Source organism: Haliotis rufescens, unplaced genomic scaffold (assembly GCF_023055435.1).
Source record: "Haliotis rufescens isolate VD_foot unplaced genomic scaffold, xgHalRufe1.0.p SCAF_19, whole genome shotgun sequence".
Lineage (NCBI taxonomy): Eukaryota > Metazoa > Mollusca > Gastropoda > Lepetellida > Haliotidae > Haliotis > Haliotis rufescens.
The window spans coordinates 21,157,408-21,171,307 of NW_025963879.1; the positions used below are offsets into that span (position 1 = coordinate 21,157,408).

The window sequence follows — 13,900 nt, forward strand, 5'->3', positions numbered from 1 at the left end:
TAGTTGTTTTTTTCTTTATCAGCCCTTGACAGTGAGTATTGCTTCATTTGTTCAGTTACATAATCTTATTTAGCTGTTACACACATGCAAAACATGTTATGTGCTTTTGTAGATTTTGAAAACGTATTCATCACTATATGGAAAGTAAACAGTTGGCAAAATGTAGTAGAGATGGACCTTCAAGGTAATTATTACCATGTGACTCTCTTGGCCTGTGTATTGAGGTTCTTAGCACTGTGGTGACCAATCCTATTCTTACTGTTGTGTTTGTGTAAATCTTGGAAGTGAAAATTAATAGCATTAAAATCAGATCCTTTATTCTGATACAATAACTCTCTGTGTGAAGACTTGAGGACACATCCATTGGGGGTTGTGTCAGATGAACCCTGAGTGACTTTAAGTGCCCAGTCTAAATGAAGGATGTGTGGGTTCTGGAGACAATCAGATGTCAGCTTTCTAAAACTATTACCATATTCGACGAAATAAGCACCCTGCTATAGTAAGCGCCCACAGCGATATTTGCTTACATATTGGCTAGTGAACAATCCCAAACAGCACCCCTTCCAATTGATCAATGTACACAAGACTTATTTATTCCTGTATAATACAAACTTGCGTGTTATATGCATCCTTAGTTATGGACAATTAAATTCTGGAAGAATATATCTATCGTGTATAATATGCACAGATTTTTCTTTTGTATCATATCAGGCTGTCAGCATAAACAACAAAATTTACAATCTTTCAACTGTGTTTTTTCTTCTCCAACATTTTATTTTAATAAGAGCCCCCTGTTTCTAATTTTGAGAGCTGGGTGCTTATGACATCAAATATGGTAAGCTTCATTTCTTTACCATATTAATTCAGAAGTTTTGATCATATCAAAAGAAAACCTTCACAGAAGGCTAAAATACCCTTGATGCTACACCTGTTTGGGTGTACATGCCATGGCACTCAGAAACAACATGATGTATACAATATCCACCACAATATAATAGCCTGGCTTTATGTTTTTGCATTTGGAATTGTCTGATTATATTCATTTTTGAGAATCAGCAATCACTTCTGTTGTTTGAATGCTTCATCAACTAGTACCAAGAATTTAGAAGCGTTGGCTGATTAGAAAGTTCATCTGACAAGAACGTGTATGGATGTTTCCTCAGATCTTGCAGAGAGGTATGGTATCGGAAATATATCTTGGTTTACTTTTCTAACCAAATTGTTAATATAATGAATTCTATCTTAAACATGTTAAACTTGTTAGTTATGTGTTCTCTGAGCAAAGACTGTTCACCTGAAGTTTGTCATTAATGTTCTGTTGTCTTGGTGTGAGGCAGGGTTACTATCCCCCGCCTTGTCTTTTATGTACAGCTTATAACAATATCCATACTATTCTCTCCATTAGCTTGAAACATTTGTAAACCATTACATTGTATCCTTTAATCTCTGTTATGCAGATTATATGATGTAAAAAGAATTGTATTTTCAGATTATCTTAAAATAATGGAACTTATATAGTTTCAGTAATCGTGATAATGCTTTTCTCAAGAAAATTATTTTACCTATGTTCTGCATACGTACAAAACTAATTTAAATAAATACTTTAATACAAGGCCTAATCTTGTGTTTTTTGTTTGTGTGGAGATTAAGGACATTATGAGAATGTTGTCTTGCACAATATATGTAAAACTGTTGTCAGATCATTGGACAACTATACAGAAATAAACAATATCTTTTCATATTTAAGTTTGAAATAACTTTGCATTTGTTTTGCAAATGTTATGAGCAAGACAATAGGAAAACTTATGCCCAGATAAAAAATACACATTTAGCTATTTTGTATTGGATATTAACTGCATGATTAATTTTAGAATGGATTTGAATATCATTATCTATTCTGTATACTAACAGTTTGGTATCTAAGACTGTATATCAACATTACATGGTGTAGTTTTCTCGCACTCACCTTGATCATTGGTAAATTCGAAGTCACATATATCTTCGTGTTAAAATTTCTAAGCAGTTTTATAGTACTGAACTCACTCACTCACTCATTACATGGTGTACCACATATATCTTTTCTGGTAACTTAACCATTTCAACTAGAATTTCAAGATGTTGTAACTAGTCAAGACAGGATTTGGCCCCATTGTAGCTCACCTGCCTGAAAGTCAAGTGAGCCTATGTCACAGCCTGTTTGTCAGGCAGCCGCCATCATTGTTGGTGTTGTCATCGTTATCTGTCAACGGGGGGGTCGGGTAGCCTAGTTGTTAAGGCGTTCGCTTGCCACGCCGAAGACCCGTGTTCGATTCCCGACATGGGTACAATGTGTGAAGCCCATTTCTGGTGTCCCCCGCCATGATATTGCTGAAATATTGCTAAAAGCGGCGTAAAAACATACTCACTCACTTATATGTAAACCCGTGAAGATCCGGGGTAGAATAGGTCTTCAGCAACCCATGCTTGCCGTGAAAGGCGACTATGCTTGTCGTAAGAGGCGACTAATGGGATCGGGTGGTCAGGTTCGCTGGTTGACGTATGTCATCGATCCCGCATTGTGAAGATCAATGCTCATGATGTCAATCACTAGATTGTCAGGTCCAGACTCATAAATCATAATCAGAATCCAGAATCATATAGCTGGAATATTGCTGAGTGTGGCGTTAACCAACCAACCACTTATGACGTCAAGCAACATGGTTACAGTGCAGTGACGTAGACAAAGAATGTCAATACTCTCATTCACTTGTGCTTCAAGCAATACACCACCTGTTGTAAAACTGGACCTACCGTATTCGACGTAATAAGCGCCCAGGGCACTCTCAAAATTAGAAATAGGGGGCTCTTATTAGAATATAACTTTGGTGGAAAAACAGAGTTGAAAGATAAATTTCGTGGTTTGTGCTGACAGTCTGAACTGTTTATATACGACAGATATATTTTTCCAGAATTTAATTTACCATAATTAAGGATGCATATAACACACGAGTGCATATTATACACGAATAAACAAGTCTTGTGTACATTGATAATTCGGAAGGGGTGCTAATTGGGATTGTTCACAAGCCAATATATTAGCATATATCGCCGTGGGCGCTTATTAGAGCCGGACGCTTATTACGTCGAATACGGTAATTCCCATTTTCATTGTATATTGCATCACATGTTTTATGCTTTGACTTTTTATCTGTGATTCTTGGCTTTACAGCCCATAAAGGCGATAGTCTGACTTGGTGTCTGTCATTAGAAGACTCGCAATACATGACAGAGACGCCTGCCAAACAATTCACAAGCCCATACCAGCTGCCATCCTTAAAAGCTACTATATTATAAGATTATAACCATATCTAATCAGTGTAATTGAATAAGCCTTGTCAAATAATCAGCTTTTAGCTATTGCTAGAATATTGCTTACTACAGCCTGAAACAATGTGTACTCTCTTGCTTTAGCTTCTAGTGTTGGGTTAAATACTTGCAGATCTATACAATTTGTATGCCACTTTGAAAGTTGCATTGAGATATTTACTCTAATATTAAGCAATCAGAAAACAGTAGTCCTGTAGTGGGTTAGGCCTAATCCTTTTTAGACTTGTTCAAACATAACACATTGCCTTCTCTCCCAACAATCACTCTCATTTTACACAAGTTCAACACACAAACACCCCTCCTACACCCTTATAAGGGGGGCACGGGTGTCACAGTTGTCTAAGGCGCCACGAATTGCTGTGCGGAGTTGCGTCCCTTGGGCACGCCGGAAACCTATGATTGTGGGTTTGAATCCCGATTCGCCCCGATTATGTTTCTAGGTTTGTCAGCACCATACCCATGCTTGTGGGTTTCACCGAAGTTGTAAACGTCTGAGACCTGCATCACTTTGGGCTTTCCTCCCACATTAAGCTGACACACCGCGATATAACTGGAATACTGTTAAAAGCGGCGTTAAACCCAACTCACTCACTCTGGTGAAGGTCCAGGTTAGAGCAGGTCTTCAGCAACCCATACTTGCAGTAAGAGGCGACGGAGCTTGTTGTAAGAGGCGACAAACGGGATCAGGTGGTCAGGCTTCGGTGACGTGGTTGATGCATGTCATTGTATCCCAATGGCATGGATTGATGCTCATAATGTCAGTCACTGGATTTTCTTGTCCAGACTCGATTATTTACAGACCGCTGTCATATAGCTGGAATATTGCTGAGTGTGGTGTTAAACAAAAAAAACCCCAAAAAATCATATGACTATAGTTTATCTGTCTTACAGATACCGTTAACTACAGCCTGAAAAAAATATGATGTGTTCTTTAACTTCTTTTCAGTGGTATATTTTCAGAGAAATCACTTAACCTTTAGTTCTGACGAATAATTTAATATTATTATTGTAGTCATATTGATGATTTATATAGTTTACAGTTAACACTGTTGAAGGGGAGAGGGATAAGTTTGTCACAGTCAGGAATGAACTATGAACTAAAATCTGTTGGTTATGATATCTGCGTGCCAACTCTTCCAGACAGTACGTCAAGAAGTGCCCTCATCGCTGTTGAAACACCCTGGGGGCACTTATTACGTTGATTGTTGTACGTGCGATATGTGAAGATTGGGTTTCAGCCAGAGGAAGCATATACTATTGGCTAATAGCATTCTATACTACACATATTCATCATCAAGTGGAGTCATCAAATAACACTCAGCAAATCACACAGTTGGCACGAAGAGCATTGATGGTGTATTCTGTTGTCTGTTGGTTCTCATTGTCTGCAGGCTGACAATCTAATCAGGTCATTACTGCTTGGTTTAAGAGGTGGCTAACGGGATCGAGTGGTCAGGCTCACTGACTTGTTGATATATGTCATCATATCCAAATTACGTAGATCAATACTGTGATATAGCTGGAATAATAGTAAGTGTGGCGTTTAACAAGCAAACAAGCAAACAAACAAACAAACAAACAAACAAACAAACAAACCAAAAGATCAGGGTAGTGGGGTAGCCTTGTGGCTACAGCATTTACTTGTCTTGCCAAGGACTCAGGTTTGATTCCAAGGTTCCTTGTGTCCATTTGTAATTGGTAATTGATTTTACATATACAGTGCAGTATGTACAATTTCAGATGGCCTTCGGTCACTGGTCATAAACCGATAAGATTCCAATTTGACAGATGGTTTATTTAAATAGTTGGACTCTTGACCGATAGAATTTCTACGCAAAGCTTCACACGTTTCATAATTCAAATAAATAGTAAGGATTGGTCCTACATACAATATCAGTTTAATAAGACAATGCACAGCCATAAAAATTTGTAATGGACATTCTGAGCAGCATTTGTCTCTGCATCGTACTTTCTGTATCATCGGGAAACGCTGTCAGGAGCTATAGTGATTTAATCAAGCCCTTTTCTTATCCCAATGATTGATTGGCCAGATGGTATATATTCATCCAATCACAAAGGGTATTGCATTCATTTGTTGTTATGGTTTGTCCACCATGTTTGTTGATTTGACTTGTTGACTTTGCAATTGACTTATTACATTTGCTTGGGGGGTGGTGGGGTGGGGGCGCACGGGTGGCCCAGTCGTCTAAGGTGCCGCGATTCGCTGTGCAGATTTGTGTCCCTTGGGCACGCCAGAAACCTATGATTGTGGGTTCGAATCTCGGTTCGCCCTGATTATGTTTCTAGGTTTGTCAGCACCATACCAGTGCTCGTGGGTTTCACCGAAGTGGTAAACATCTGAGACCTGCATCACTTCGGGCTTTCCTCCCACATTAAGCTGACACGCCATGATATTACTGGAATACTGTTAAAAGCGGCGTTAAACCCAACTCACTCACTCACTACATTTGCTTGGTTCAAGTCATTGACCTATATACAGTCTTTTGTGTCTAAATCACTGATGTAAAATGTATGATTCATCTGCAGCTCTGTGACTTTGTTCCTTAGTGGTATAATTCTGTAAATTCTCACACCATATATTTACATAGGAGACTTAATATGTTAAGCGAAACATGACAGTCATTTTATAAGCAACAGTGTCCAAGGATGGATCCAGCATTTTTAAAAGGGATGGTCCAGAATATCAAAATCATCTCTCAGATATTCTTACTGCCTACAACATACATTTGGTTTTCAAAATTGGGGTGGGGTTCCTGACCCCCTGGACTCCCCTGGATTGGCCTGTGGTGTCTCAATAAAATCAAAAGTTAAATGTCCAAAGAAGTATAAGCTTTTTTTTGTTGTCATACTTATGTTTCAGGTTTATATCATAACAGAAATTCAACTTCTCTGTGTCAATTTTGTTTTGTAAATAAGTACATGAAGTAAGGCATAGGCTTGTACACCAAGTTACGATGGAAATAATAACTTAGATGTAAGTTTGATTACAATTAGATATATTTTTGTTGATTTTATTTATCACTTTGTATAATATATTTAAAGATTTGCTTAAAATAGTCTTTATTTTGCTCTTTGATATGTTCGATGCAGACCCGTTGTCGAAATGTGTGTCCGAGAATTTTATTTTCAATAACATCGCGGGAAATAGTGAATAATTTTTTAATTTATTGATAAAAAATGATAAATTAGAATGGAATACGTATTTCAGACATTGTGAAATATGACAGATTTAATAAATGAATGATATTACAGGTAGATCTAGGTCCATAAAAATATATACTATTTTGACGTGACGTGAGATAAACACATAGGCCTATTGATGATTTGAGATTTGCCGAGCGCGCTCCCCCGCCTCGGCCTCGGTTAAACGGCTCATCGTCTATAACGCCCACCAATTATTTGGACCCCCTTGGTAGCGCAATAGCGAGCGATCACTGTACCTACATAATATGTGTTGAGTGATCCAGCAGAAAGTGTGTTACCCTTAAACTCACACAAGACACCATATTGCAATTTTACGTTTTGACCCTTTAATTGCCAACTATAAAAAATTAAGTCAAAGTATTTAATGAATTTATCTTATTTTAGTCTTACAATAGCTTCAGAGGGGTTAAGGTGAAATGGGGTTTATCATGTTCAAGGTTATTTTACTTATATAGCGACATGCCTGCATGCTCATTTTCATATATTTATGTGGTATCCCACTGAGATACCATGCCGCAGATGGATGCCCCACTCCGACACATTATACTTACTCTGAGCCGACCTGTCCTTGTTTTATCCTCTTTAATGCTGCTTGTTGGGCAGGGTAACAACAACTACCATCTTTAACGTGTGCCATTTCCGGGTTCGAATCCCGACCTTCTGCTCTCTGGGCAGGCGCTGTATCCACTACACCGCAGAGGTGCTTAAGCTAATTGTGTGCTGAAATCATTAATGTTCGGACTACTACAAGCCGCCAAAACACATGCATGTCGCTTTGTATGTACAATAATCCGGAATGCGACATTAAACCCCACATTCCCTCATCTGTCACCTGAAAATTAAATGAAAACTCAAACTACAATTACCGTATGCGACGTAATAAGCGCCCCGCTCTAATAAGCGCCCACGGCGATATTTGCTAATATATTGGCGAGTGAACAATCTCAATTAGCACCTCTTCCGATTGATCAATGTACACAAGACTTATTTATTCATGTATAATACGCACTTGTGTGTTATATGTACCCTTAATTATTTGCATTTAAGTCCTGGAAAAATATATCTGTCGTATATAAACATTTCAGGCTGTCAGCATAAACCACAAAATCTACTATCTTTTAACTCTGATTTTTTTCACCAAAATAATATTCTAATAAGAGCCCCCAATTTCTAATTTTGAGAGCACCCTGGGCGCTTATTGCGTCGAATACGGTAATCATCCTGTATTAGAATATATCGTAAGTCATTGCATATGGTATTAATGATCATAGGTTTCCTTGCTAACTTGTCAAACCTCAGATTGAACTATGACTGATACGACAGTTAATTGCGAAAAAATATAAATTTCTAATTTTAGATATTGCCTCTGTAAAAAAGTGTCAAATTCAAAAACCTGATATTCCTTGATTCTGAAGTAAAAAGTGACAAAAAATATAATTTTCCCAATCATAAATACATTTGACACCTATTCAATATCATATCAATTTTAGCCAGGGTTTGAAAAAAAATTACTCCAAGCAAACAAGTCATTGATAATTCCTAAGTTTCCAGAGGAGAAGCAACACAGAAATTATTTACCAGGACTTGAAAGGTTCTCCCGAATATCGTTTCCTACTCCTGGATGCAAATATAACGATGTAAATTTTGTGTTTGGGGCAAAAAAGTTACGAGAAATCTGTTAAATGATTATCAATAATAAAGACAAGATGATTGATAGCTCGTTATGTCCGATTTCTCGTAAGTATCAGCAAGTGAACGTGACATGCGGACAGGATTGATTGTAATAAGCAATGTGATAATGATTAATTTGAGTAACGCACTTCACTGCTTCGATCATCTTTGGGCTTTTTCTGCTCCAGTTATGTTCACTTGCACCAATTATTTCTTGACTTGATCTAATCTATCAAATGTTAAATGTCCGAAAAGAAGTCGGATGATGACATGTCATTGGAGGTAGGAGGATGCAGAAGAATCAGTTATAGACGGCTTTTACGAAATTTCAGCATGATTGAGATAAACATTAGTTTTAATTTACGCTAAAGCCTAAATCTCACAGACAATGCGACCGCGACGCAACCTCCTGGCGACCAAAATATTTGACAATCGCAATAAGGTTTCAGGGATCTTTGAAAGGTTTCACTGAGGTCGCTACAAGGTTTCAGAGCGGTAGCAAAACCCATTCGGTCACAGCCAGTCTTTTGAACATGCACAAAAGACTGGCTGCGACTGATTTGGTCGCTCGGAGGTTTCATTGGTTTCCTAGATGTCCCCAAGTGGTGATTGGTTTCCACTGTACGGCGATCGGTTTCGTCTACACAAGGGTGTTGACTCTTTTGCAACCTATTGGCGACCTATTGGTGATTGATCAATGATGAGGCGGTGACCAACTGGCGCTTTATCAGTGACTGGTTGTCAATCGGTTGCAAAGTGAATTCCAAGCGTGCGTCGAACATTCTCTGTTGGGTTTGCAACATGTCACCGTCTATAAATAGACCCATCTGTGCGTTACAGCATCATTTGGTCAAGTACTCAGAGTTCACATCAATTATTTCCATTCATCACTATGGTCCGTAAAGGCAGGAAAATCAAAGAACCAGAAATTGTAGAAGATACAATAGAGACAACTGCTGTGGTGCACAGTTTGCTACAACTGAGCCAGAGCCAACAACATCTCAACAAAGGAAGAGTAGAGGGAGCCAGGTTTACTTGGTGCTCTCATGGCGAAATGCTTTCCATCTGTGGACCCAACTGCATGTGGAAAGTTCCATCTTCACTCGAATTAGTCACTCAGTTGGCGCCACTCTTCAGGTGTTGAGGGTCTTCACTACTTCATCACCATACTCTTTGATGATGGTTTCACAAACTTCACGAACAAATGATATTGTGTTGTGTGCCACTCTGAATGATGAGGCCAAGCTGTGATAACTGTTCCCAGTTGCCAGGAACCAAAGGGTGACAGAAAGCTTCAGCCCAGGACTCAAAGATCTTCTCCAATTAGTGTCTTCTTTGGTCAATCTGGGTGTGAGTCTTTGTACGAGTTCATCAAACATGACAGGCTCCATTCTGAGGTGGCCCACGAAATCATCACTCTGCAATCAGATTCTCATAGTCTCCTTGCTGTGGCCTTCTTGTGATCCAAGGTCTCGGACAATACTGCCTTCGCCTTGTCCTTCTCATTCTTCTGTACACAATCATGGCAGCAACTGCATCATTTTGATTTATTCTTTGCAGGCAGAGCAACTGCAACTGTTCTGCTGTTAACATCTTGACAACTTGCAAAGAAATGATTTGATTCCGAAAAGCACCTTTTTTATATGCATTATGTTTTGATCGGTGATCGATCGACAACTAGTCACCGACCAGTCCCCGTTCAGTTGCAAGAAGTCACCGAAGATTCGCTGACAAGTCACTGATCGGTCTTAACCAGTTGCAAACATTTCGGCGTATCTGCGGTGAACAGTTGCCAATCAATCACTGACAAGTTGCAAAACCTATCGCTGATCGATCGGCGATCATACCCTTATTCCAAATATGGGCACTGGTCTCAGCGATTGCCAGTCTCTCGCAAAGGAAATCAGTCGCCAATAGGTTGCATCGCGGCCACATTGTCTGTGTGACTGTAGCTTAAACAGTTTTTCAGTAAACTATTAGGATTTTTATTCATCTCACGTTCACAATATATCTCCTTGGTAGCATGCATTTGTCTTTAATTTATGGAAAGTGTTAACATGCTACTAAAATAATTGAGAAACAAATTAGGCTGTCAAGAGTTACAAAGAGTTTACAAAACTGGAGTTCTGGAAATTTTTGTGAAGAGTTTGGAAATGGCTATTTCTCAGCATGGTACACTTGCCTGGCACGGGTGTCCCAGTCGTCTAAGTTGCCACTATTTGCTGTACAGAGTTGTGTCCCTTATGCACGCCAGAAACCTATGATTGTGGGTTCGAATCCCGGTTCACCCCAATTATGTTTTTAGGTTTTCAGCACCATACCCGTGCTCGTGGGTTTCAGCGAAGTGGTAAACATCTGAGACCTGCATCACTTCAGGCTTTCCTCTCAGATTGAACTGACATGCCGCGATATATCTGTAATACTAATAAAAGCGGCGTTAAACCCAACTCACTCACTCACCTGGTTACACTATGTAGATATTTGTACAGATGAGATGTGGTATATTACTGGATGGGCAGATGAAACTAGGCAGGCACTCTTTGACACTCTGCTCAGCACTCATCTCAATGTGGAGCGCCACCTGGTGGCAAGATGATAGCACACACAGACTAACAGCTCCAACTCGTTTAAATAAAAACAAAGTAAATATCTTCCTGACAGGCATTGTTCTACAAAGCGATCTTAGCGCTATGACTATCGTAAGCCAGTGTTAAAGTATGGAAGTTACGATTACCTTAGCGCTAAGATGGCTTTGTGGAACAGGGTCCAGGATCCTAACTTGGACTACGACAAGGGGAAGCATCATGGGTTTCACCTTAGAACTTGTCTCAATGTTGTTTTTCTTTTTCAGGATGTTCCGGATTGTCTCCACCAGCGACTACCATTTTACTAATATTCCTGATATTTGAGGGTCTTTTGTTTGGCATCTTCACAGCGATAATGTTTGGCACACAACTGTCAGCTATCTGCACCGATGAAACAGTAAGTATGGATGATCATGTAATAAAGGGAAATAGCATTACAGCAGTGTAGAGTAGGTAAATAGTATATGTATGATAGCGGTTAGTGGGAAATAGTATTATTGCTGTGTAGCATTATATTAGTGTCAAGAGATAAGGTAGTACTTGTAAATATATATGTTAGCAGTAAGTGGGAAAATAGTATTGTAGCTTCGTAATATTGGAAAACAGAATGATAACACTGTTTTGCTGTATAGGATTCGGGTGACTCCTGAAGATCCGGGGTAGAATAGGTCTTCAGCAACCCATGCTTGCCGTAAAAGGTGACTCTGCTTGTCATAAGGGGCAACTAACAGGATCGGGTGGTCAGGCTCGCTGACTTGGTTGATGCATGTCATTGTATCCCAATAGCATGGATCGATGGTCATGATGTCAATCACTGGTTTGTCCACTCCAGACTTGATTATTTACAGACCGCTGCCATATAGCTGGAATATTGCTGAGTGCAGCGTTAAACAAACAAACAAACAAACAAACAAAGGATTCAGGTACTTTTTATCCAAATCCAGCCCCATATTATCACCTCTAAAGCTGGCAGAGCAGTTATTTTCTGATCAATACAAAATGACATGATGTGCACATGCAATGTATCCCATCTGCAAATATTACTTAAAATAGTGCTTAGTCAGCATTAAGGTCATGTGAGGCTTTTTTAAATACTAACCTGATTTATTTTTTTACTCAGATATTTATTCGCAAAATCATACTTATATACCTGCGAATATCTGGGTTATGGCTGGTGTTCGGCATCCCTTGCTTGTCATAAGAGGCAACTAACAGGATCGGGTGGTCAGGCCCGCTGACTTTGTTCATGCATGTCACCGGAGGTTGACACTCATGATGTCAATTGTCTGGTCCAAATTTGATTATTTACATACCGCCATCATATTGCTGGAATATTGCTGAGTGTGGTGAAAAACATACAAACAAATATAATGTCTTGTGCCAAATCTATGCAGTTTGTGCTTATTTTCAATAAACATTCAATGAGATGAAAGTGCTCCATCACACTGGAGTCATGTCTTGACCGTGATGGCAGGATTTGATTGGAAAACAGCAATCACGTTTGAGGTTGTCTTGTCAACATTGTGCAGATGTGACTTGAAGTGTGTTACTGGGTTATTCCAGCTCAGGCGAGACATCAGCTGATGTATCATTTCCCACGTGGATGGATGACAGTGTAACATGATGAGTTGTGAAAATTACTTCTGGTTTTTTTCACAGCAAGAGCTGTATAACATGAACTATGTAAAAATTAAGTTGACGCTCACCAATAGGATACCATCAACATTGGACAGATTACATGAGGCAGTTGGACTGGTGCCAGACTTTCATACTAGGAGAGGGGGCACGGGTGGCCCAGTTGTCTAAGGCGCTGCGATTCCCTGTGCAGAGTTGCGTCCCTTGGGCAAGCCAGAAACCTATGATTGTGGGTTTGAATCCCGGTTCGCCCCGATTATGTTTCTAGGTTTGTCAGCACCATACCCGTGCTCGTGGGTTTCACCGAAGTGGTAAACATCTGAGACCTGCATCACTTGGGGCTTTCCTCCCACATTAAGCTGACATGCCGTGATATAACTGGAATACTGTTAAAAGCGGAGTTAAACCCAACTTATTCACTCACTCACTCATATTGAGATTGGTTTCTAGGTTTGGCAGCACCTTATTGGGTGACTGTTTGAGAAGCCACATACTTCTATTTTTATTGAACAATGTTTTTTTTGGAAAATACATTCCTTGTTTCCATGATCCGGCTGCGCCTAATTTTTTAGATATATTTTTTGTACTGTGAAGAAAAAACTCCAACTCCAACTTTGTTTTTAGCCCTTTTTGCACCTCAAGCTACAGGCGGCATGGCCAAGAGAGGACATGGGGTACATTTAGAATCAAGAACTGTTATAGATTATTAGCACCCTACCCATGATCATTGGTTTCACCAACATGGGAAATGTCTTTAGACCTGCATCACTACAGGATTTGCTCCCACATCAAGCTGACACGCCATGTTAAACCAAACTCATTCAGTCTCTCTGGGGTGGAAGTGTCTCTTTGCAAAGACTGTTAATATAACATTCTTGTTTCTCCTGACCCACTGCGTCACGCCAAAGACCTGGGTTCGATTCCCGACATGGGTACAATGTGTGAACCCCCGCCGTGTTATTGCTGGAATATTGCTAAAAGCGGCGTAAAACCATACTATCTCACTCCTGACCCACTGCAAAAAAGAATTTTTTCAACTCAAATTTTGTTCCTTTTACTGACTATTAGCCCATACGATAGGTAGTCGAGTGTTTAAAGTGTTTGCTCTTCACATCGAAGGACCCCGCCGTGATATTGCTTGAATATTGCTAAAAGCGGTGTAAAATCAAACTCACTCACTCACTCACTCACACCGAAGGCCTTATTTCGATTCCCCCCATGTACATACATGATCGACTGGTGTCGACTTGGAGGTGAACCTTTACCCTTTCTCAGTCTTCTTTACAAGGGCATTGGACTGGTATTTACCAGTTCTCTGTAAACAATTTATCAAGGTTTCCTTCCATGTGGCAGTCAGAGTTCCTACAGGGCTGTTCCGATTGAACCTGTTTTGTTTCTCCTTCAACATGTTTTTAAGA

At 39.6% G+C, this 13,900-nt stretch overlaps 1 protein-coding gene across 3 annotated transcripts in view; it reads left to right on the forward strand.

Moving 5' to 3' along the window:
• The window catches only part of LOC124135291 (palmitoyltransferase ZDHHC3-like), a 95,294-nt gene that overhangs the window by 33,774 nt on the left and 47,620 nt on the right, over nucleotides 1-13,900 (forward strand). For 2 of the 3 annotated variants that reach the window (XM_048398990.1, XM_048398992.1), the window contains 2 exons: nucleotides 23-31; nucleotides 11,114-11,244. In XM_048398990.1, coding sequence (XP_048254947.1) covers nucleotides 23-31; nucleotides 11,114-11,244 — 140 coding nt within the window. The remainder of the gene's footprint in view (nucleotides 1-22; nucleotides 32-11,113; nucleotides 11,245-13,900) is intronic. The other variant, XM_048398991.1, reaches the window with a different exon arrangement.